General features: G+C 46.6%; 1 protein-coding gene across 1 annotated transcript in view; it reads left to right on the forward strand.

The window, feature by feature from the left end:
• Positions 1 to 26,219, forward strand: part of LOC147890181 (HAD-superfamily hydrolase, subfamily IG, 5'-nucleotidase) — a 125,829-nt gene that overhangs the window by 15,588 nt on the left and 84,022 nt on the right. Inside the window, exons 2-3 of the mRNA XM_087390684.1 lie at positions 567 to 687; positions 959 to 1,186. Coding sequence (XP_087246810.1) covers positions 567 to 687; positions 959 to 1,186 — 349 coding nt within the window. The remainder of the gene's footprint in view (positions 1 to 566; positions 688 to 958; positions 1,187 to 26,219) is intronic.

Raw genomic sequence — 26,219 nt, forward strand, 5'->3', positions numbered from 1 at the left:
CTGAGGACCACGGTTCGGTGTGATTCTGGACTCTTTTGTATTGTGTTCTTTTGTGGATGGAAATATAGCTTTTGTTGGTTCTATGTCTCTCTTGGAGCATTGTCTATTTACTGGTCTGCACACATGTTGAGTACACACAAGTAGTTAAACGCTTCTGCGTGAATTCCTGGGTTTTGGGTTCCGTAGTTAAACACGTCTGCGAGATTTCCTAGAATGCTCCATTCAGTCTTCCGCTGTGTAGGATACCCTCTGTTCGGTTCATTTCTATTAATCAAATGCATAGAACGCAGATTAACCCAAAAACTATTAAATAGAATGTGTGCTGTGCTTACAGCGTGTTGTTCAATGCAATTCCTGCCTCTGTCACAAGCCAAAAATGCTTTATTATGTTGTGACTAAGTTATAGGTATTTGTAGCCATATCATGCTGGGTTTTACCTGTTCCATTTTTCTCTGATCCATCGGGCATTGGTTACTTGGCTGCTTGCATTTTCAATCACTTCACATTATTATTTAAAGGAAATACTTACTGATGATCTCTCCTTCTTTCTTAAAAATGTTGGACAGTTAGGATGGGACAATCTTGGATGTGCTGCAAACGGACAATCTGATTTGAGGAGAAGATTTCATTCTGTTCGCATCTCACACTTAAAGTTGTCAGATTGCTCCTCCTCTTTTCCTGCCAGAGGTTCCTGCTTTTCCTGATTTTCACTTACAATTATGCATTTCATCTTGACGGGTTCTATTACAGTCACAGTTATGGATGCAGGTTGTTTTATTTATTTCTCCTCACCATTCTGATGGAATGCACACGTGAGGCAATGAACCGACATGCAGTACCCGAAGAATTTGACAGAGTTGTTTTATTTATTTCTCCTCACCATTCTGATGGAATGCACACATGAGGCAATGAACTGACATGCAGTACCTGAAGAATTTGACGGAGTTGCTTTATGCAGGCCTAGTCGGAGAGAATGTATCAGAAACTGAAAGGCAACAATCTAGTGCAGAATCAAGCAGTGGAATGCTTCAAGTTGAGGTAGAGTCCAAGGGCTTGAAAGAAGATGTACTAGAATCAGATTATGGGGATGCTACTACAAAATTGAGGGCAGAATTTGAGACAGCAAGGCTTTGCTTTAAAAATATCCCGTCAGCGTTGAAAGAAATGACAAAAATGGATCCGAATGGTAGGTTGGTACTGTGGAAATATGCTTATTCAATGGGTAGTAGGACAAAGTAGGTCTATTGACATAATCAATAAAGGGTCAGATTATTTTGTTTGTGAATTACATCACGTCATATCTGCAGTTTTTTCAAGAATTTCCTTTTCAGTTTTTGATGATTAATGTTTCAACAGAATGGGTGGAGTCTCGGAAATTTCTCATGTTGGCATTTCTGTAGGTTCTTGCACCATTTCTCCTTTGTGTCATCAGGTTGTTCCATGGTTTTTGCAAATACAATCACCAGGCAGGGTAGAGCAGTACATATAAGTAGAGGAAAAGTAGTCGACGTTTTGGCCATGTTGAAAGAGAGCAAAAAGATCTGTATGAGATGGTAAAAAGGAGGTTCTTGGGCTTTGTTTTTTGAAATCAACCTGAAAGCCTGAGGGGAAGCAATATGGGGATGAACATGATTGTAGTTACAAGACCTAGAAGACTGTGTACGTGTTCTGATAGTATTGTTCTATTAAGTCTCAAAGTGAATATATTTAAAAGAAAGAAAATAATTGGTTATGTCTTGGGATTGTATGGCACATCCAGTTCATCTTTTCTCACCCTTGGTTGGTTAAAATGGGCCCCCATCAACTTGATGATGGACAGGTGGTGCGATTGGAAAATGTAATGTGAACCATGTGTTGAGGATCAATGTCGACATCATTGTCACATATTGTGGATATGCAGTAACTATAGATGAAAAGGAAAAAGGGTTGGAAACCCCAACCCTGATCCAATCTAGTGTACAGTTAGTTATTTCTGGGGTGATCCCTAGCTGTGTCCTCTCTCCTCCATCTACACTCTCCTTCCCTCTCTCCATATTTTTTCATGCTATCAGAGCATGTTCATGCCTTCTGTTGAGGCATAGTGATCTTCGGTCCCTTTTTGCTTGGCCATCTTGTAGAGGGTAAGTGGCTTTTCATTCTGGTGCTTGTTTGAGGGGTGATGAGGAGGGTGGGCATCTCGATGAGTGAATTTGTAGTGTCTTTGGGTTGTAGCGAGGAAGGACCAAGCTAGGTGCTGCAGCACACATAGTGTAATGATGTGCGACATTCCTTTCTGAAATCTATGGATCATTGGGTGGATTGAGACTTGCGAGAGGGTATGCCCTTTCTACTCCCCATGAGGCACAACCCTTCACAATAGTTACAACTCTTCCAAAGAGGAACATGTTTTCCTTCTACTTATAGCATTATAATCTACCCTCTCATCAAGGGTCGCACACTTCACAAGAGGCCACACCTCTTTGCACAACCAATTCATGTGTGATTTTGCACAAGAGATGTGACCTTGTATGGAACACACATTTCAAACATTATTTACAATCTTCTTTTGGCTCCTTAGCTCACTAATGATATTAAATGATCAGGATCTCTTCCAGTGATATCAAAGCAAACTTTTTCTCCTATTGTAGGAAATAACCCTCTTCCTCTACCTCCACCTGATAAACCCTGTTCTGCAATGCTTGGCATGCTGTTTCACAAGGAGAAGGCATTTTTTGACACCTGCTGCCTAATGTGATCCCATAGTGGCCTCTCAATTCCCTTGTGTCATGAGATGATGTAAATGGGCAGAGCTAGACTTGTGCTTCTTCACGTTCTTGGGCTTTCCCAAACCAATGGAATGCATTTTTTAAGCGAACGGACACACCCCTTTGTGAAAAGACATACCTCTTCATTGTTCAACCAAGGGCCACATCCCATCATGAAGGTACACAATGTTGGAAATGGAAGCAAGAGAACACAAGAGAATGGAGCTGAAGGAAGTTGGAATGAAATTACTGCAACACAAATGAATAACAAGGCTAGGGTAGTCATAGAGACAAACCCTTTGGATGGACCCTAACTGTGGTCACCCACAAACTCAACATCTAATTGAGGTTTTTTTGGGGGGGGGGGGAGGGGGGGGGGGAACATAATAAATGGGAAAAGATCCCCTAGCCCCTGATTACATAAAGCATTGGGGACTGCCTTAAGGAAATATAAATATTTCTAACACTCTCCTATAGTGCTGATGTCAAAATGTACAAGTTAAACATCAATCACCGAACGGATAAAAGTTGAAAACTTTGTGAAAAGCCTCAAACTTTGGAAGAGGTAATAATTTGGTGTAGAGATCTGCCACTAAGCTGATATCCCATGCATGTAAATGCTCTTTGACATAGTGATAATGAATTTCAATGTGTTTCATACGGCATGAAACATAGGATTCCGTGCCATAGCAATGGCACTCTGGCTGTCAGTGAGAATTGGAGCAGACTCCTCCAATGATGTATGAAGATCAGACAAATGCCTCAGCCGGTTGGTTGGGAAGGCAAGGTATGCAATTTGAAGAAAGCCTTGTATGGCTTGAAATAAGCCTTTCGACCTTGTAATGCCAAGATTGATGCCTTTTTTACCAGCTAGGGAATGCAGAATAGTCCACATGAGACACCCTCTATGTCAGGAAAGAAGGGATGAATTTGCTCGTTATTGTCATTTATGTCGATGACATGCTGCTCACCGGGACAAATCCTAGAAAAATTCCAGATCTCAAAGCTGAATTGCAGCAGACTTTTGATTTGTCCAATTTGGGGTTGCTTAATTATTACTTGGGCATCCAATTTGTGCAAGATGACAGAGGCATTGGGCTATTGCAGTCCATGTATATTGGAAAACTGTTGGAATGGTTCTGATTTCACAATTGTAAGCCCATTTCCACTCTCATGGAGCCAAGGTATAGTGAACTGATGCCACTGTTCACAGCCAGGCTATGGGATGCCTTATTTACCTATGTAATACGTGGCCGGATATTCAGTATGTAGTATCCTAGTTCAGTAAGTTAATGCACAGCCCTGAGACTTCTCATTGGCAGGCTGTGAAGTGTATGTCTATAACCTTATATGCTACATAACCAAATGTACGAAAGTAACCCACATCGGGCTTACGGTCATACCAAGCTTGATAAGGTGTCATAACCTTAAATGCCTTTGTGGGACACCTGTTGAGCACATAATTGCTTCCATCCAAAATTTATGTGGTAACCCTTTTGCCTTCAGCGTGCATCTCCCTATCTCCATGAGTGACTGTTTTTTGCGTTCAGCCACTCCATTATAGTCAGGTGTGTACCGGACTCTGTACACTGATGTTCAATGCCTTTTCAGCCAAAAAATATGTCAATGCCTTTGACATATACTCCTCCCCTTGATCTGAATGGAGGGTCTGTAACCTGCAGTCAGATTGTTTTTCTAACAAGGCAACAAAGTGCTTTAAGACAGCAAATACTTCAGATTTCTGCTTTAAAGCGAACACCCAGGTAAATCTTGCGAAGTCACCTATAAAGGTAACAAAATACAGATGACCTGCAAAAGATGGTGTCCACATGGGATTTCAAACATCACTGTGTAGGAGCTGCAGTTTTTTGGCAGCCCGGAGTGCACCATCCTTGGGAAAAGAGACATTTCCCCAAAATACATCCCTCACAGATTTTCTTTGCAGGGGGCTCCAAACGAGGCAAGGCATCAACCATGTGAGATTTCTGAAAGAATAAAAGGCTGTCGTAATTCACATGCCCAAACCTGACATGCCATAACTTTGCAACCTGCATAGCGGAGGTAGATGTAGAACCAACACAGGTGGAATGTGCTTGCTTCTGATAGGCATCAAGCTGGAACATCCCATGACAAAGTGTGCCTGTCAATAGTAATGCATAGTCTCTCCCTCTGTCACGGTTATCTGTTATCCTCAAAGCTGACCTGAAAGCCTCCTTCGGTGAAAAAGGACACTGGAAGGAGATTCTTTGTTTAGGTGTCTTTAACCATACTCTAGCCAGCCTATGTTGGTGGGTTGTTGGAGCCTTTTTGTTGAGACTTTATGTAAGTCTTTGTCTCTTTTGTAACATAACGAAAAGCCCCGTAGGGTTGAGCAGTTTGCACGGAGTCCTCTCAATACAAATGAACATCTTTTGTGTCTTTATTATTGTTATGTTTCTATATTGCATGCGACATTTTGTGTGAGTTTCTATCTTTGTGTTGTGAGCTGAGGTTATCTACAACATTTAGATTTCTATCACATGGTATCAGAGCCATTCCTTCCTGTGAGCTTGTGGTCAAATTGTCAGCTGGGATGGAGAGCGGTCCAAGTCCACTAAGTCAGATCTGCCAGAGCCATCCGTTGTGAAATTTGATGGCAAAAAATTCCCCTCTTGGAAATTGTTTGTTCGTCTATTCTCATGGAGAAATGTCTCTAGGGTCCGAAGAAACCGTCCAACAATCAAGGGTTTGACAAAATCAAGGCGTGGGAGCTTAAAAATGAGAAGGTTTAGGTCTCCCAAGTCGAGCATTGGGCGCGGATTATTTCCCACACATTGATTTATCTAAAAGTGTGGCCCAAAACTGCATATACTAGAAACACTTTTTTGGCTCAAAAGTGAAACACTCGAAGATAGTGCTCAAGCAGGAATTGTTTGGGCTTCACATGCTGGCAGTGACTGTTTGGGTACTCATCTCAGCGAGATGCAAACTCTTATGGAACAACTGTAGGTTCTTGGAGCAAGAGTTGAGGATGATGATGTCAAGGTCTTCTGTTCACAAGTCTTCCACAATTATACTCTGAGCTTGTCACAATTCTACGGGTAAATTCAGACTCTTGATTTTCATGATGTCGTCTCAAGCTTATGGGTAAAGAAAGAAGTCTCAAGCTTATGACTAAAGAAAGAAGTATAGAGTTGGTTTGGCTTGATGGTGAACCTTCATGCATTGTCAAAGACAAAGGAAGTTGAAAACTAATGGGAGTAAGAAAGGCCTTGTGAGTCTTGTGGACGTGAGGGACACATAGAAAATTTTTATTAGAAGAAGGCTTTGCATGTGAAGAGTAAAGATCCGAATGCTAAAGCATGTGTTGTGGAAGAAGGATGAGAATTTTGCAGGATTGGTACAATCAGAAGCACCTGTCATTGATCTTGATGACTATGCTTTTTAAGACAATTTGTTCGAGCTTTTCTGTTGATCCTTTGTGAGTTATGACATTATGGTTTAATGGATCTTTCGTTGCTTCTCCTTGGTTCTGTGTGGACAGCAGCTAGTTTTTCTTTCCTGTGTGGACAGTAGCATCAATTTCTTCTAGAGCTAATCCTGTGTGGATGACTGAATATTTTGCTTTTATGATTTCTCCCCCTTCTATTTGGTGTAAGGGGGGATGCTGGATTTTTTGTTGTGATGGAGTAAACCTCGTAGGGGGAAATATGTGCGAGGCTACTAAGGTTTGCAAGGCTTGGAGATTTCTGCTGCCACTTGGCAAGTGGCCATGCAGTGGTATCACGTAGGAGTTTTTGAGGCGGTTCTTTGTAGAGATATTTCTCTTCCTCTATGTCTCGCGGACTCATGAGAGTTGCATATGTAGTTCTTGGCATGCAGCAGCATGCCTGGCTTTTGTATTCACAGCAAGGTCGATTAAGTAGCAACATCTTGGATCGTCTCTTCCTCTAAATCTACAGCACTGCTGGTCATGTTGCTTATCTTTAAGTGTGGAGTTCACTATAGCTTCTTTGTTTATTTGTCTTTAGATATACTCCAGCCAGCCTGTGTGGCGAGGTATTGGAGCCTCTTTGTTGAGTCTTTATGTAAGTTTTTGTTTCTTTTGTAACAGTGCAACAAAAAGCCCCGTAGGGATGAGCAGTTTTCAGTGAGTCCTCTCAATACAAGCGAACATCTTTTGTGTCTTCATTATTGTCGGGGTCCCATATTGCTTGCGACATTTTATATGAGCTTTTGTCTTCGGGTTGTTATCCACTTGAGTAATCACGTGCATCTTGTTGGAGAGTGTGTTGTCAAAAATTCCTTGGATCTCATTCAAGAAAAGGTGAAGGATCATGTCAAGATGCACAATGTCATGCAACCAAAGCAACTACTTCATGTGATCACAAAGAAACTTTTTGATGAGGGTGCTTATAAGGGATGACATCCAACAAGGAAGGGAATTGACCAATGCTGACTTCAATGAATTTATGGAGTCACTATCTCCATAAATTCATTGAAGTGTTACCTATCTTCGAAGATATCTTTGGATGTTCCTTTCTTACATGACATGGAACCATGTCACTCCAAATACCTGTGAACACCTGTGATGGGTGTATCTGGGTGTCATCCAAGGCCTCTATGCATCTGGCTCTCCAAATGTGCCAAGAGGAAATGCTAGCCAAAATCTCCCAAGAGGTGTCCACTGAAACATGTGAAGCTCTGAAAGGAATATGTGGTACATCCTGAAGAGAGCAAAGCTCTATCACTTGTCGGCGGATCAAGAGTGCCCAAGAAGAAGGCTCTCCCTCATAAAACACCTGGGGCCCAGTAAGGGATAACCATGCAACCGAGCCCCAAGTCATGAAGAAAGGGGAAGTATGAAAAATGCTGAGTATCCAAGCAACTCCTTTCCAAACAATTCTCGCTTGATTGTAGTCCCAAAGGCAATGTCGCACTGACTCCTCTGCAGAATGACAGCGAGGGCAAGTGGGATCAGCCCCAAATCGTGATCTCCACAGGTTCACTACAATCCCTCCATGAATAGAAAGCCAAAAGACAAGAGTGATCTTTCTATTTCTGATGGATTTCCAGAGCCTCCTCTAGAAATTCCTACGCAAATTTGCGGTGATGAAGAAGCTATCCCAATGGGGGGCTCTGGAGCGAATCCAACCTCTACTGCTCAGCTGATATCTCCTGGCATTACCAACCGTGAAACGAAAGAAGGGAATCCCCCTCTCTCGGTGCCCATGATCTATCCACTCCCACTCTTGTGGGTCCCACTGCAAGCGCCTTATAGGTGCACCTCCATATAACCACAACCTCCAGGATTCGAGGGCCAAGAGCAGAGGGTAAGGGTCTAAGTACCATTGCAAGCCCGCTCCATGGTCCACAAAACCAGCAATCCTGACAGGCTGAAAGGCAACCTCTAGAAGAATATCATCTGTGGATCTAGAGAGTATACCTCCATCCCCAACGTCAAAGACCAGAGCATCTTTCCCGAGACCTCGAAGAGCGATCACTTGTAGAGGAACTGCTGTCCTCGAAAAAGCTCCCATCCAAGTGGTGGAAGTAATAGGCATCTCAACTGTCCAATCCATCGGGATGGTTGCATCTATCTGCTGAATCCTGCGTGTTACCCCTCTGAGGTGACTCACGGACTATAGCCTCTGCAGGTAGCCTGATAAAAGCCTTCCAAGTGCTGAAAATGGAAGTCAAACGTATTCATATGTGGCACCCTTTGAGCATATTCAAAGAAAACCTCTCATTTGTGACCACTGCATATAATGGGAAGTGCTCAGAAGTCTGCCATGCTCATCAAGTATACTATCGTTCCAAATGATCGGCTGCCTATCAATCTCTTCAAGGGTAGAGGGCGGAACCCTTCGAAGAGTGTTCGTGAAGCTCCCCCAAGCTTTGAGGATGGTAGTCATGAGAGGAGAGGCAGGAGACCTGAGAGAGGCGGAAGTAAAAATCCAACGAGGGCTGTCCACCCAATATACTAAGGTAGGTGTGCAAGCCTGAATGCGTCCAAAAACGAAATCCTTCCAAGATTCCTGCCCAGGCATGAGTCCCCTCACCACCACCTTACAAAGCAATGCCTTGCACTACAAGTCCGGGTGAATGATATTAAGGCCCCCTTCCCAAGTAGGGAGAATTATGGTCTCCCAGGCCACCCTCGCTGCACCATCTGCCATGCCATCAAGTCCACTCCATAAAAAATTCTTGATTGGTCTAATGAGCTGAGTGATGCAATCCCTAGACCGGCACCAGCAAGAACACACAAACCAGGCAGTGGCCAAGAGAACCTGGTTCACTACCACAAGTCTAGAGGCAAGGTCAAGTTTGGCTGAGCTGCAAAAAAGGAGCTTTTTCCTTATACTTTCTAGTACTGGCAAACTGTTGTGTTGGAGAGATGCCCAATCCTACCTAGCATCCCAAATATCTAACAAGAAGAGACAATGTCAACTCCCCAGCCTGGAGTGTCCTGATCACTGATCCAAAAGCCAAAGGATTTATGCCAATTAGTGTGTGCCCCTGCAGTTGAGCAAAAAATATCCAAGGCTGTCCGAAAAGACACAAATGACTGCGAAGAGGCCTCAATAAAAATAGCAGTGTCATCAGCCAACTCATAGTCAAGAAGTTGCTGCTCTTGTCTCAAGGGCAATCTCAACCCATAAAGCTCAGCCTGAGATCTAAGGAAGATACTCATAGCTTCTGCCACAAAGAGAAAGAGGAAGGGGGCTAAAGGGCATCCTTGACAAACTGATCTGGAAATCTGAAACCTATCACTCCTTACCCCTCCAATCAAAACCTGGCTGTGGGCTGATTTGTAAAGGGAGCCCACCCCTCTAATCCATGCATCTGAAAATCCGAACCGTAGAAGGTGCCCTCAAGAAAACCCCAATCTACTTTGTCATAGGCTTTTTCAAAGTCTAGGAGTAGAACTGCTAGCCTCTGCCCGCTCTGCATAGCCCACTATGTGGCTTCCCAAAAGGATAATATATTATGAAATATGCTCCTACCATGCACAAAGCCTGTTTGAGTATCATGGATGAGGTTTGGAAGAAGGGGCTGTAGCTGGATGCTGATCGCCTTGGCGAGGATTTTGTACAAAGTGCCCAAAAGAGTGATGGGTCTCCAATGGGATACAAAATTCCTGTTGCCACCTTTCGAGATAAGGTGTATGAGTCCCTTGGTCAGTGAGTTAGGCATCTCCACCCGAGTCCCAAATGCCGTGCAGAGCTGAAGTAATATGATCACCTATCATATCCCAAAAGGCTGTAAAAAAAGGAGTAAGACCATCGGAACTAGGGCATTTGCCCTTATGAAGGGTGGAGAGGGCACTCTTGAACTCTGTGTTGGTAAAGCGTGCATCAAGTGAGCATATCATCTTTGGTGTGACCAACACAGGTAAACTCTGCCAAATGTCATCTCTAGCCACATCTCTGGCCTATGTGTCAGGATCTGCGGAAAGAAGGGAGGCATAGAAAGTTGTCGCTAAGTGCATGACGGTATCCGAATGAGACTGCAAAACGCCGTCAGAGTCAATAAGCTGCCTGACACTCTCTCTACTATGTCTGGGACCAAGTGTAGAGAAAAAGTGTTTATTGACTCTCCCTCCCATCTGTATCCAAAAGGACTCCCGTGCATGGAAGGCATACTCTGCTCTCTGATCAAGCAATGTCTGCAAGTGAGCCCTTGCCGTAGCAAGGCGCTCCTGTACCCAAGCATCTGATGGTCGTTTCTGCTCCTCCCTTTGCAAGGCTGCCAACTGCCGGCGGATACCAATCTCCCGCCTGAGTACCTCACCTCGCCGAGCACTAGCAATGGAGTGATAAAAGTCAGTGATACTGGCAAGTGCTGTGGCCACATGTGAAGGAACGGCCACCCCCCCTGCATGTGAGAAACCCAGATCTCCAAGACTGCCTCTGTGAGGGTCTCATCCGTGTATAAGGCATCGGGGATCCTGATATTGTGAGACCGTCCTCTCAGATGGGGCTCTGAGATGGACAAAACTATCGGAAAATGGTCGGAAGTGGAAACACCAGGTGCAATGCAAGCTGTCCCCCCTTTATCAAGAGCCCAGTCATCCACATAGAATCTGTCAATTCGGGCATGGATAGGCATCTGCACCCTATGGTTCGGCCATGAAAACAAAAGTGACTAAGACTGAACATGAAATGCATCATCTGACCAAGCATCTCTGCCACTGAATCTGAACAAGAAGGCATCCCAAGCTGCTCTCTCGAGGGAATGAATGCCACCTTCTCTGCCCCCTCGCTTATTTGAAGGTGCCTCAACCATGTTGAAGTCACCTCCGATAATCCACGAATCTGCAATGTCAGCCCACGAGAGCAACTCTTTCCAAAACAGAACACGGTCCCCTCTGTTGTTCAGAGCATAGAGGTTGAGGAAACCGACCTTACATCCGTCAATCAGAAGTAGAACCCACTGGGCCCTGGAGGGGGTTATGGTACCGTGTCCAATGATCAAAGGGAGAATAGAATCTGAAACTGATATGCATGTACCTCCTCTGGTTCCCAAGGTTGGAAGCCAAAAAGTCGGGCCTAAAAGCAGCTTACCTGACTTGGAGCAATCTCTGACATCCAGTTTGTGTTCCTGAAGAAAAAGCATGTCTAGGGAACCACCTGAAACACCTGGATGGAGCTGATTCCTGATCAGCTGTCTACGACCGTGATGAGGGATGCCGCCCAATCCCCGTATATTCCAACTGGCTATCCTCATGCAGGAGGAAGCAGGTTGGAATACCTTACCCGACCTGGTGGTGGAAAAAGAACCATCCACCGGAGCTGACCTCCTGCCATACACACAAGGTCCAAGGGGAGGAAAGTCCGCAGGTGAGAGAGAGAAAGATCTCTCAAAAGGGATGCCGATAGCTAGCTCTCCGAAAGACCTTCAACAACATCATCTGGGAGGTCAGAGGGGTCTTCCACAACGAAAAAGGAGTTCCACTAAGTCAGTCCTGGGGAGGGGGTATGAAGGATTCCTACCGAAGCAGGGAGAGAATGTAAGACCCCCTTCCCTCTATCCACAGGAGGAGGCACCTGTACTGAGTCCTGATTAAGAAGTGCTGCGGATGAGGTCCCAACGACCTGGGCTGCTGAGGAAGGTACAGCCTGAACCTGGGGTTGAGTCGAACAAGGCTCCTGAACACTAGTCTCCTCCCGAGACTCCAAGGGGGTAGCCTTCGAAGCGGTGGATGTGTGATTTGAAATAGAGGGCCTAACCGCGATTGGAACCCATCGTGGGCCAGAGGTGGTGCGGGGTGCAAGAGGGACTCGTGTAGCCTCAGGAGGGGGGGGATTCCGTGTCTGAGGCAGTACCTGTGGAGCGGGAGGTCCTGCTCCTGCTCCTGCTCTCTATCGTAAGCTAGTACGAGTTGGTTGCTTTCTGGGCCTTTTTTTCTTCTTTGGGAAATCTCTGGCGAAGTGCCCCGGTGCCTCGAGGATCTGCAAATCCTGCACTGGTCCTGCCGACCTGCAACCTCAAATCTCTGGCGGAAGAAGGACCCATCGGGTCGCTGTAGCATGATGTGGTCATCTGAAATATTAGGGTCCTGGACAATGAACCTAACCCTGGGTACCCCATCCATCCTGACCGCCTCAATAGCCGAAGAGGGCTCGCCAGGAAGAGGGGGGATCTGTGCTACCACACCAAACCTCTCGCCAATAACTGAAAGAAGTCGGTGATAAACTGAGGGGAGACCAAGGAATCTGATGAAAACAGAAACTCCCTGCTTGTCCTCTTCAACTGGGTCAAAGCCGAGTTGAAAGGGAACCTCTTGTAGCCTAGAAATAGAAACCCGGCGTGTAGCAGGTCTCTCGTGACATGCGGGGAATCTAGGCACACCTGAAAGAATTCTCGTCCCAACAAACGAACATCCTTAAGGTGGGGGGCGAGCTCCTGAGGAAGCGCCGCAAGCATCCAATCTCTAGCTTGTGACCTGGAGGGGTGGGAGCCATGGATGCGTGCAAAGAGAGTCGTGGAACACTCATGCTTCAAATCCTTTTGCAACTGCTGTAGCTCGTCTTTTGAGAAAGTGACGGTTCTCGCGGCCGGTGTGGGCGGTAACGGATTGACTGAGTGGGAACCCATTCGTCAATCGAGGTGGAAAAGGCCGATTCAAACGCAAGGAAGAACTCCGTCCGCTTTCCTGTAGCCTAGGAGACCCCTAAAGGATAAAAGGGTACTCCAGATGAGGGAAGAGGGTGAAAGGAAGGAGGGAGAGAGAGGATGAGCAGAGGAGGAGTCAGCAAATACGGGGGGCAGCAAGAGGAGAGGAGGGAGAGGAGAGGAGGGGGGGGATAGAGGAGAGGAGTGGAGGAGAGGGGGGGGGGAGCAAAGAAAGAGTGGGGGGGGGGCGGGGGGAGCAGCAGGTAGGGGGGAGGCGGGGGAGGAGGCAGCATGCGGGGGAGGAGGCAGCGCGCAGGGGGAGGCTGCAGCAGCGCGGGGGGGGCTGCAGCAGCGAGGGAGGGGAGTCGGGGGGGGAGGCGGGGGGTAGGGGGAGGGGAGGGAGGAGGCGGGGGGAGCAGCAGGTAGGAGGGAGGGGAGGGAAGAGGCAGCGCGTGGAGGAGGAGGCAGCGTGCAGGGGGGGGCTGCAGCAGCGAGGGAGGGGAGTCAGGGGGGGAGGGGAGGGAGGGGGCAGCAAGGAGGGGACGGGAGGGGAGGGAGGAGAAGCAAGGAGGGGAGGGAGGGGGCAGCAAGGAGGGGAGCAGGAAGGAGGGCAGCAGGAGCAGCGGGGAGCAGCAGCAGCGCAGTTGTGAATATTTGGTTGACGAGGCTCAAGCAAATTGGCGAGTTTTGAGGACCGTTTTCAATGGTGGCCATAATAATGTTAAAAAGAGCATTCATGTTTGTTTCATTGGGAGCAAAGTCTCAAGAAACATGCTGAATCTTGCATTTCAGACGATGGAAAGATTCTCCTTACAAAATTTCAGCTGACATTGAAATGACCCATCTCCAGTGTGATGGAGAATAGGTGATCATGGAAATGACAGAAATACCAATACTGAGACTCTGGGTAATGTGGTGGCATGCACATGTGTCCCATTGGAGTCAATACATGATAAAGTAATATGACTTTTTCATTGTGTTATTTGCCTAATTTTGTGAGCACACTAAAGATCGTTTCCATGAGAGATTTTCTGAAATGTTTTGATGTGCCACATTTTTGTTTGAAGGCCATGGAAGGGAATGACAAGTTTTTGATACCACGGACTAACTTGTTGGAATCCATACATATTGGTGTAGGCATCACAAATGTTAATGTGCCTCACATTTCCTACTATCTTGCAAACTAATAGCTACACTTCATTTTAGAAAGGATAGTATGTTGGAAAGGGTCCTAGTTTGGACATTCTAGAAAGCGGTTAGGCTGACCTTTACAAAATAATATGGCATAGAATGGGTTGCGGACTTGACAAATGAGGTGGTAGAAGGCATTGACATAGGAGCAAATGTAATCTTCAATGATGGAGATGATGAAATCGTGTGCACACATAGGAAAACATGCTCACAAAATCCAATACTTTCATAGCCATCACTCACAATCATATATATATACATATATAGATATATATATATATATTCTAAAAAGAGAAGATATTTGGCACCATTCCAAGAGGTCAAATGTGCGTAATGGTCCTACCACTACCAAAAAATGAAAGAGTACAAGGCACTTTCACTATCATTGAGTAGCACGTCAAACATCGAAATAAATTAGGCCTTCTGATGTATACCTAAGGAAGGTCTAGTGCGTTGTCGGTAAAAGGTAATAAATTTATTAATTGAAAGGGTGGAGTTGCAAAGCAAGGGCATCCCAACTCCTTCTGTATATTGTTGTATCAAGACCTTGCGAGGCATCTGTGTCCTAATGGTTTGGTTTTGTGGGGATCATGGGGTTCATACACGGCAACCTTCTAACATTATTGAAGGATTTCTTACACATGCACGTTGTACTTGGAGAATCGCCAATGGTACTTGCCTAACAAAGGAAGAAGTGCAGAAATTGATGGGAGCAAGGTTTTCTTTGGAGGGTATGCAAGAATTAAAAAGTCACAAACATGGAAGGTCTACCTTTCCATGGTCGTGCTCAATCTAAAAAGAGGACATATGATTGTAGACCAACTACACGTATCTCCCAATATGACATGTGGCACCATAGGACACACTAGACTAAAACACACATAAAAACTCACTCAACTTGACTTGATTTCCTAACAGGAGGCAGTCCAGGCTCATATCTCGACAGTGGCTCTTGGAGTATGAGCAGGTGGGTGGAGGCTCCTTTTATTGATGAGGAGCTTTTGGAGGCCCTCAAGGCCCTCCCTGCTTTGGGCAAGATGGATTGAAGAACTCCGTCCTTATTTAAGTGCTTCTGGGAGCACATCCACACCCCCCTTCGACTTTGGCTCTCTCCTGTAGTCCTTGAGCCAAGGTTGGATTTGCTTGAGCCCAAATGAGGAAAATAGGTTTGACATGCGCTAGAGGAGACCAAGCACTCTATTGCACTGCTTACAAGATCTTAGCCAAGGTCTTCAACTTGCGGTTGCAACCCCACCTTACTGATATCATGCATGGCATGCGTATCATCTTGGACAAAAACTTCAGGCAGTTGATTAGGCTTGGGAGGAGTCTCAGCCTATCGCGCTCCTTCTTCTGGATTTCGAGAAGGCTTATGATAGAGTGGAGTGGTCTTTTCTGAAGTGCTCCATTCAGAGGTTGGGATTTTAGGGGAGATGGATTCGAGGGGTTTCAGCTATGTATGCGTGGAGTGCCAGCCAAATGCTTATAGGTGGTCCCATAAAGGAGGCTTTTGCTCATTCCCACTTAGTTTGCTAGGGATGCTCCCTTGCTACCTTCCTCCTCCTCTTCCTGCTAAAGGCTCTGGGTTACTTTCTGCGCTCCCAAGTTACATGCCTCTCAGGTATGCAGCTCCCGATTCATCAAGAGGAGGAGTTTGTGGACTCAGAGTTTGCAGATGACAAAACACTCATTGTGGAGGGCGCGACGGAGAGCCTAGAGGGATTTCAGGGAGCCTTAGAGATCTATTTTTCGGCCTCGGGGTGTAGAATCCCGTAGGATAGAATAGATGCATCTTGCAAGAGGTGTGAGAGCACAATGAAAGAAAGATGGTAGTTCACTATTATGGATTGTGAGAGAGAGGACTCTCTCTTATAGAAAGGGGGAGAAGGTAATACCTTCCCTACATAAGTGGCAATCAGCCCCTACATCGGTGGGAATCAGTCCCTACATCAGTGGGATTGCCTTTGTCTTACATCATCACTTAGGTCACACACTAGACACATCATGGCACTTGATGTGCCTTTACAACACACACAAACACACATGTGACTCCCCTAGATGCACACATGCACCATAGAGCAAGCCCTTGATCATACTTATCCCAACATACCCCCCCTCAAGGGGTTGCCTCTTGCAGTGTCAAGGATACATCTAGTCTCATAGTTTCTCATGCCATCTCATGGTGGTCAAGGATAAATCTATGGCTAGGATCTCATGCTAGCAAGGGTTCCCAAGGGTGTGAGGTTCACAGAAATGGGATAGACAAAACACATATCACATGGTCTACATCATATGGTGACCAGAGGTGATTTACAAAAGACATAACATATTCTTTTTGGAGTACTACTTTCGGCAGAGAACCTCAAAATTTAACCAAGTGATGATAAACAAAGAAGTGCTTAAAAAGCATAGTCTTCATAGGAGGCCTCATCTTGTGGAGGCACATCAATTGAAAGTAGATTGGCAGTTTCTGACTTTGTAGTTGCTTCCTTTTTGGCTTCTACTCTCTTATAAGGCTAGAAAGAGTTGAAAAACTTCAAAGTACAAGCATTTAGTGTAGCAAAGACTTGTAACCAAATTCCATACTACAAATCATAATGGAAATGATGCTTCAACTTGCATGCTTCATAGAGGTGGCTAAATGAAAGTATTCCAAGAAAATCCAAGTATAGCAACTTAAAGAAAAGCTATAGCCACAGTTATACTGATGCTATTCAACACTTTAAAACATCAGAAATGCTAAAGTAGCATCTAATGTAGCATCAAACTCACAACATTGTCAAAACTGTCCAAATCAGAGGCCTGAACTTGGAGGGTGCAATTCTCATAGCTCATAGCTCTATTCAAGGGATTTTTATGCAGGAAGAAAGACCTTATACCAGAGAAGGTCCACCACCAAGGAAGGGCGCAATGTTGCGCCAGGTCGCCATAGCCAAGCTTGAGAAAACCGACTGGTTTTTTGTCTGTTGCGCCTCCATTTCTTGACCAAACGGGCTCAGATTTCATCAGCAGCTTGCCTGTAGTGTGTGCAGCTCGGGCTCAGAGGAATTTGCAGATAGGTAAGCACAGGGGCGGCATTACACGATAGATCGTCGAGGAGTCTTCGTGTTGGCGTTGCGCGTACAGAGGAGAACTCTCTAATTGCTTGTAGCTGGAAGTTCGCCCGTACGTGAGGAGTCTGCAGCTCAAAGGGTTTCAGCAATGGTCGCTTGTAGGCAGAGAACAGAGCTCTCACAGATTTGGAGAAGGAGGAGGAAAATGGAGAAGATGAAGAAGCTTTGAGAAACTAGTAGTTTATGCTAGAGAAAGCATCTAATGCTAGGCTAGGCTAGATCTAGAACCTAAAGCTCTGTTACCAAGTGAAGAATCCCGTAGGATAGAATAGATGCATCTTGCAAGAGATATGAGAGCACAATGAAAGAAAGATGGTAGTTCACTATTATGGATTGTGAGAGAGAGGACTCTCTCTTATAGAAAGGGGGAGAAGGTAATACCTTCCCTACATAAGTGGCAATCAGCCTCTACATGAGTGGGAATCAGTCCCTACATCAGTGGGATTGCCTTTGTCTTACATCATCACTTAGGTCACACACTCGACACATCATAGCACTTGATGTGCCTTTACAACACACACAAACACACATGTGACTCCCCTAGATGCACACATGCACCATAGAGCAAGCCCTTGATCATACTTATCCCAACATGGGGGCCAAGATCAACTGGACCAAATTAGTTATCTTCATTACAACGATTGAGGAGGTTCAGGAGATCTAGGATTAGGGGGCTGCACTTGGCTTTGCTTTTGCCATGGTGATTGCAGATCGCCCCAGTGCTGGGGGGTGAGGTGCATGCTTCTGTATTGCAATTGAAGCCTTTTAGTAATGGTACCAACCAGGTGTGGCACATGGCCTGAATCGGTAGTTTCTTTCCAAGTTCCAACGAAAGCCTCTCTCTTTCTAGCCCCCGTGGGCTGTCCTAGCCCCCCCCGCGTGGGCTCCCTGCTGTTGCGCGATCAATCCAGCCCCCGTGGCTGCCTTCTAGCCCCCGCATGGGCTACCTGCTGCTGCGTGGCTGGTAACTGGCCACCGGGCCACCTGGAACTACTGCGCCACCCCCGCCATCTGCTGCACCAGCCCCGCCATTTGCTGTGCCATCCCCCGCCATCTGTTGCGCCACCTGCTATGCCTCTCTATCACGCCACCCCCATCTTCTAGCAGCTACAGCAATGCAGGCCACAAGGGCCTGCGCAGGCTGCATGAGCTACTAGGCCCCCCCGTACCTAGTGTCTAAGCTCAAGGCTGCCCCAGGCCTGCCAACGTCAAGGGGCTGCCACTCAAGACAGGGTACACAGCCCCTACAGCCCTCATGCCTCGACACCAGCCCTATACCTCTGCTCCTGACCTGCAAAAATCAAGAACCAAATCAAGAAAGACTTGTTATGGGCAGCCCTTAGGTGGTGGGCAGTCCAAAGAGCAGAAAATCAGTAAAAATCAGAGAAAAAGAAGAGGCCATGGAAAGCTCACCCGATCAGAAAACTAGAGGGGACAAGGACAAAAGATACAGCGTAATTTGGACCAAAGGGCAGAAAGTAGAGGATGGGAATGTCAAAGCATGCCTATCTACTATCAAAGAGGTATGTAAGCTACAAGATGCTGAAATTGAATGCTTACAAAAGAAACTGGAAGAATACAAGAAGGATGAGCTTTCAAACATACGTGCTCAAATGACTGACGACATGAAGGGATGGCAAGAAGAAATGCATGCAAAATGGGCAAAACAAATTGGGAAAATGCAGATGGATATGATGCGGGATATGGACGTGAAAAACAGTTTTCTTACATCCAAGATAGAGAGCTTGGAAGCTCAGGTGATTAGTCTTCAAGACGAGAATGCAAAACTGAAAGCAAACACACACAGAGATGAAGGGGAGCTCCAACCATCCCTACACAAGGAGCTGAACATCATTAGGGAACAAATGAAGTAGCTCAAAGGGGACGTCAGAAGAAAGATGCAAGATCATAAATGAACTGAAATCTGAGAATGAAAAACTCAGAAAAGGCTTGGCATTCTTGCAAGACACTATGAAGGGTAAACATGCTGAATTCACCCAGAAAATCAAGAAAGGAGAGGCTGCAATCTTGGAATGGAGCAATGTGGTCAAGAAAGGTACTGCTGTCCCCAAGAAAGAGTTCATTTCAGATGCTCTAGAGGAGGATAAAAGGAGAAACAGTAAAGCCCTAAATGACTTAGCCCGAGGCCTCACAGTAGGAGATACTCCTATGGCAGATGCAAATGCTTTGTTCACCAAAATGGGTGTGAACCTGACATGTGAGATGGCTTCGAGAGTTGATAAGCCCGATGCACCCACAAGGCCACTTGTGATGAAGCTCCGAACAGCCATGGATAGGAAAACCCTCATGAGCACAAGGGTGACCTTGAAAGGAACCCGGATCTACTTGGATGATGACCTCACCCTCCTACAGCAAGAACACCGGAGTCCACTCATGCCCTCATGTTCTCACATGCACTCTATATTGCCCGACTTGGTAGTTGTATATGCAGTTATAACTTCTAATATTTAGGACACTTAACTGTTCCAAAACTAACTTCGGGTTGATTAGTTGACCCCTCAATACTTAGCACACACAAGGGATAGGGATTTGGACTAAATTCTTGGACTTGAACCCACCTAAAATATTCATATTTCTAACCTTTAGAAAGTGATGAACTCTTGTTTTTAATGTAACATCCCATTAGATAGAGACTATGTAGTTATCTATACTAACATAGCTTGGTGCAATACCAAGGCACTAGGTATGGTACACGTCATGGCAGCGAGAGAAGCAGGGAAATGGGATGCATACAGAGATGGTAGGGTGATCATCCGAGAGAGAGATCAGGACCGGGGGGAGAAGGAAGAAAAGGAAGAGAAAGAAGAGGGTGAATTATGACGGTGTCAGGCCAGAGGGACACAAAGTGGACTGAGAGAATTGCAGTGTGGAATTGCAATGGCACACTATGGTTTGATCCAGTTGGTTTCTCGGAGACATACACTGACATGGTCTTCTACACTAAGACACATGAGAGCCCCGAGGACTGCCCACCGTAACAAGATATACATGGGAGCCATCTCATAGGAAGGAGACGAGGAGAGACACTTGTGTTCAGGGTTCGGGGGGAGTGGCTATCCTTTTTAGATCACACATGAGACCTCTCATATCAGTGGCACGGAGAGAGGAGCATGCACGACACATGTGGATACGAGTCCAATTACCAGACGCACGACCGATTCTCATGGCATTGTGTTATTTCCCTTCAGATACTTCATCCTATGCACGTGAGGTCACCACAGAAGGGCACAGTCCATATGAGTCGATTCAGGATGATATCACTGAATTTTCCAGGCAGGGGGACATCCTTCTTCTTGGTGACTTCAATGCACGCTCAGGGAATAGGCAGGTGGGCCTACTGGACTTTGCATCGGATTCCCTCATAGTACCAGAACTAGATGCAGCTGAGCTCGGGATAGTGAGACACTCGGCAGATGCACCACATGTGAAAGAGTATGGACGACATCTACTTGAACTAGGGGCTGTTCATGACTTGATCATATACAATGGTCTATAGAGATGGCCATCATCTGATGGTCTCACTTGTTTCCCACATGGCGGAGGGACAAGCACATTAGACTACTTATTGGGTCCCTTGGCCTTTGCCTCACGGATATACGACTTTACTGTGCCCCCTCCCCCACTCAGTGCTGATCACTCGTACCTAGCCTTTTGTATCTCTACCACTATGCTAGCCACAGAGAGGGTCCCCCCCGCGCCCACTCGTGTATAGGTTCACTTTGATTGTGCCGTGGACCCCATTTATGTGAGCAACTTGGCGAAGGGACTTCCAGCCCTACTACTTGGAGATGTTGTAGACCTCGCCCATGCCTGAGACACCCTTTCCACAGTAGTCATGGATGTAGCCATCAGGTCTTTCCCCACGGCTCGATCTGCACGCGCCTCACTAGGGAAGATGCCACAGAATCCTTGGTATGATGATGAGTGCAGAGAGATGAGAGCTCACCTCACACGCGAGCGAGCCCTTGGCCACTTGACATCACCCGAGGCACAACGGATTTCACGACGACTGACACGTCGTAAGCGGCGGGCTTTCCTCATCCATAGAATGGACGAGGTGATCAGTTCATTTCGAGGGGGGGATCCCACCATTGGCTGGGGGTTTCTATCAGAGGGAAAGCCACGTATACCCATCACAGACCCAGGTGTGTGGCACACTTATGCATGCTCCCTTTATGATGTCCCGATGCAGGCACCACCTGATATGTCCACTATGCCACGGCCCACCACTTGCCACTTGTTCACTGCACAGAATGTGCGGGCTGCACTCAGCCGGGTTCATAACTGGAGAGCACAGGACCATGAGGGACTACGGACTGATCATTTTGACCATGGACAGGAGGTTTTGGCTCCGGTACTAGCACAGATGTTCAACCACGCCATATGTCACGGCTTCCCACCCTCATGGAGTACCACCACCATAGTAGCGATACACAAGTTAGGCGACCCCATCGATACTGGGAACTATCACACTCTCATGATTGGCCACACGCTGACCAAGATTTATGGATCAATACTGGAGAGGGAGATCAACAGCCATACAGACGCACATGGGCAGTGCGCTCTAGGGCAGGCAGGTTTCCGGAGACAACACTCCACTCTCGACCACATCTTCACCTTGAGGGCTATCATTTAGGAGGCGAAGTCGAGACACCATAAAATCTACGCTTGTTTTGTAGACTTTCGGAAGGCCTTTGACACTGTCCTGCGATCCTGCATGATCAGAAGACTACAAGATATGTAGATTCCAGAGGTTCTAATCTGGGAAGTGGTGAGCCTATACGAGTCCGTTAGAGGGAGAGTTCGTGTCCCAGGAGGCCTATCAAACTGGTTTGAGAGCATGATCGGAGTAAAGCAGGGATGCCCTCTCTCACCGACTCTCTTCAGGCTCTACATTGATGAGATTACATATTTCATAGACCGCCGAGGAGGCGAGGGAGCACTACTAGCAGACTTGATGATACAGATTCTATTATACGCGGATGACATAGTCCTCCTGTCATCTTCGGCAGAGTGACTATAGAGACATCTAGATGCCCTAGAGGTGTTCTGCAGAGAGAGAGATTTGATGGTTAACCTTGGGAAGACCAAGGTCATGATCTTCAACACCTCTTACACAGTGCTTCACCGACAAAGTTTTACATACCAGAGGCAGCTAGTGGAGATTGTGCAGTCCTACATGAGCCCATCTTCCGAAACTCTAAGAAAGTGGTCATAGTAGAGCTGGCTCTTGGTGGAGAACTCCTGGCCCGCCCCCCCAAGTGCGAGATGTGTGGAGCTGGAGGAGATCTAACCGTATGATGCAGTTAATCTCATCTCTTGGGATCGACTCGGGCGGTGCATCCATGCTATACTGAAATGGGGAAAGCCGATCCATCTGAATGTCGTCCATTCTGCTACTGAAATATCACACCCCCAAAAAGGTGCCGCATACATGGCGGTCGGCCTCACTAGAGTGTCGAAAAGCCAACACTTCATCGGTGGATCTTGGAAGTGCGCCTGAAAGCACTGTCACTCTAGTCGAGCCAAGGCACCTTGCCCTCGTGTGAGTTATGCTCTAGCTGCATGGGTCATTGTGAAAACTGGCCCTGTGAAAACTACACCCAGGAGGACAGAGGAGTCTCACACACACTGAGGATTGCCATTGGACAGAGGCGGGTCTCGTCCCATCAGTTGAGGATTGAGGCAGGGAGAGCTGCAGGCATACCCAGAGAGCAGTGGACTTGCAGGTTGTGTACGATGGAGGCAGTCGACGAGACAGAGGAGTACTTTCTATGTGTTTGGCTAGCCTACTATGAGATATGAGGGTGCTACCATTGCCTTTTTTAGGAGGGGCACGGACTCTCACAACTGATCCACTTCCAGGACCAGGTTCGTGTTGGGTTCTACCTGATTGAGATGCGACGACACAGGGAGATACTACTACGACATATCAGAGAGCAGGAGGATGGGGCCACCGCACCACAAAGTACCGAGGTAGACTGAGCGCAGAGATAGGTCACGGATTTCTATGCATTCGACTCAGCCCCAGGGCACTCTGGGATAGAGGAGGAGGAGCTAGCCGACATGAGAGATATTTGGATCAGTGGAGGGAGCCGACACAGCACTGCCAGCAGACAAGGGACACAGAGACCGTGCACGGCGCGACAGGTGACCAAAGCACGCACGATCGAGGTCGACCTATTTCAGCTCTCCTTAGGGGAGATCGACCGAGGCGAGGCATCACCCTTGACATAGCCCATCAGATCCAGAGATCGAGGAGACCACATCCTCCATCACCACGGGAGACATCCCGACAGATGCAGGTACGTGAGCTCTTTGCATCTCATCAGAGAGCCATCATGGAGCTTGGATACGTGGAGCCGGTTCATGCACTTGGGGCTCTAGCTCTAGGCACTTGATATCTTCATGCCACTCTCATGCCTTTTTTGCTTCTTTTTTTACTATTTTGTACTAGTATAGCATTTTAGTACTCAGCAAGGGCCTTAGTGAGCCCTTTGCCCTTTGCCTCGGCCCATAATGGTCTGTATGAGCTACTTGATTCCATACTTTGTCTCATAGGCCCGCGAGGCCTCCTGCGGATGTTAATATATCTTTCTTTCTTTCTTTCTTTCTTTCTAGCAAGCATGACCTTCGTGGCCAATCAGGTCCTCACTACAACTTGGTATATAGCCTTTTGCTAGTGCTTTCACAAAGGCTTCATGGATTAGCTCAGGAACCTAATGCACAATTTCTTCTGGGTAGGTTCGGACTCTACGAGAAATACTAGAGTTACGGTTGCTTGGCATATGGTGATCCTACTCTAGACACATGGAGGACTTGGTACTATTGATACTGAGATGCAAAACAGAGCCTTGTTGGGCAAGGTAGCTCTTGTTTCAATGAGGGCTTCTCAAGAACACTCCTGGAATAGGAGGTCAGTGGCAGCTATCCCACAGATGGATTTTCTTAAAGGCTCTTGTAACGGGTAAGCCCCCCCCCCCAGATGAGGAGCCCTCACAAGATTTGGAAGAATTGGTTTGGAGGACTCAATCGCACATCCTTGGAGGAGTTTTAGAGGCAACCACCCATCTCGCGTCCGGAGGTGCGGGAGTAGGAGAGACTCATGCTGGGGAAGTGGACACGCATTGGTTGGGCATAGTGAGATAGTGACCTAGCAAGGTCTTTTGGGACTTGGAGCCGCCTTCCGAGTCAGAAGGGCAGGCACTCTCTCACCTGAGGGGGTTAGAACCCGAATGGCGGCGATCCTCGAGTCATTGTGGGAGGGACTGCATGGTGCCTCGGACCCCCATCACTAGTACAAATAGTTTTCGAAGACCAGGGTGCCTCTTAGGATCAAGTTTTTGTGCCAATCCTTGTCACGAACTTCAATGCAGGATGCTCATGTGTGGGATAATGATGCAGAAATTTAGAAGCATTGGCCCTCCAAATGGGGTGGAGGGGTGCCCACGTGGGTGTCTCATACCACACACCATGAATAATGTGAGAGGGTACAACCCCTCATGCCTTTTGGGATCACATCCCTTGGGCATACCCCATTATTCTACCCTTAGCCTATGACTGTTTTGTGCCTACCATTAACTAATGCAATACCCATGCAGATACTACCCTTTCCTAGCCATCCTAGGACCTAATGCATATGTGCATGCTTTATTATATCCAAATGGCCAATTTACAATGTTACAACCATAGGGCAATCGCCAGATTCCCTAGAATGATCCACTAGGATCTAATACAATAATCATGTCATGACATGCCCTCTTGCTTAGGGAAGCAGATGTCCTCATCTATGTGTCTTCTAATGATCTTCAACAAGTGCGGGGTAACCCTTCAAGTGATCTTCATTGAACCATTGACCATCTTCCATAGGATATCCTCTAAACTTTACCAAATATCTAGACCTCTGTTGATTCTTGGTACTCCTGACCTCATGGAATAGTATACGTTTTGGAACAAGTAATTCTGCCCTATCTTCGAGTTTTGGTTCCTCTTCTTCAATGGGCCTCACCAGTGGTTCACCTTTAGAGGGTCTCGATGGAAGCCCTTTGGATTGTGGCCAACACGTAGAGGATGGAATGAGACTTCACTTGCTGGATGGCTGCATGGCTGATGGAGGGAGGACATGCCTTTTCCATTAATCCAGCCTCTCTAGCCTACAAAATCCGGGGCGAACGAGTTTTCGAGATAGAGGCACATGGTGCGATGCCTCGTTCTCACCTGCACCCTTCGCCATCGCTAGAGAATAGTGCTTGGGAGATAGTGTCCAGCATCACTGCCTGAACATTTATGTCGCCGGCTGCAGTTTTATGATGGGAGGCTGTTAGGATCCCCTGGCAGCCACCCTTGTCACCATTTGTTAGGATATCATCTACATCTTGCGTGCCATCTGGGAGCATGGGACTTCAGTTTCTAGAGCGGCTGCCAAAAGGTGGGAGCGTTCCTGCAAGGCTTGGCCTGCAAGTATCTTTCATGTCATTAACGGGCAAGGTATTCACTGGATGTAGAGACCTCCACCCTGGTCAGCCCATGTTCCACATATTTCCTAGGCAATGAGCCGGGCTCTCTGGAAACAAGCTGTTTTTTTTTTGACAGGCAGTTGTTTTTTCTCTTTTCCCCATGATCAGCGCCTTTCAGATTCCTGATTTGTATGGTGGGTTTTTTCAAGCATTAATAGTAGTTCTTTTCTCTAGGGGGAGAAAGAAGTCTTGCCCTTTGTATTGAATAATGCTCCAGAAACTTTCCAACAGATGATGAATGATATCTTTCATTCCTATCTGGGAAAGTTTTTAATGTCTTTTTGGATGATATACTAGCGTTTAGTGGATCATGGCAAGAACACGTAGAATTGCTTTGATTAGCTTCAAACAGGAAGTGCTTTGTGCCGAGTTAAGTTCATGGGGCATATATCAATTATGACAAGATATGTGTGGGCATATATTCGTCATAACAAGATGTAATTATTGTTGAATGGTCTATATTTTAGATAGTTCGACAAGTGAGATCCTTCCTAGGATTCATGAGTTTTCCATAATGCTATGAGACAATATGCTTG

The sequence above is a fragment of the Dipteris shenzhenensis genome, chromosome 19 (assembly GCF_047967505.1).
Source record: "Dipteris shenzhenensis isolate YYH24624 ecotype China chromosome 19, Dip_SZ_1.0, whole genome shotgun sequence".
Taxonomy (NCBI): domain Eukaryota; kingdom Viridiplantae; phylum Streptophyta; class Polypodiopsida; order Gleicheniales; family Dipteridaceae; genus Dipteris; species Dipteris shenzhenensis.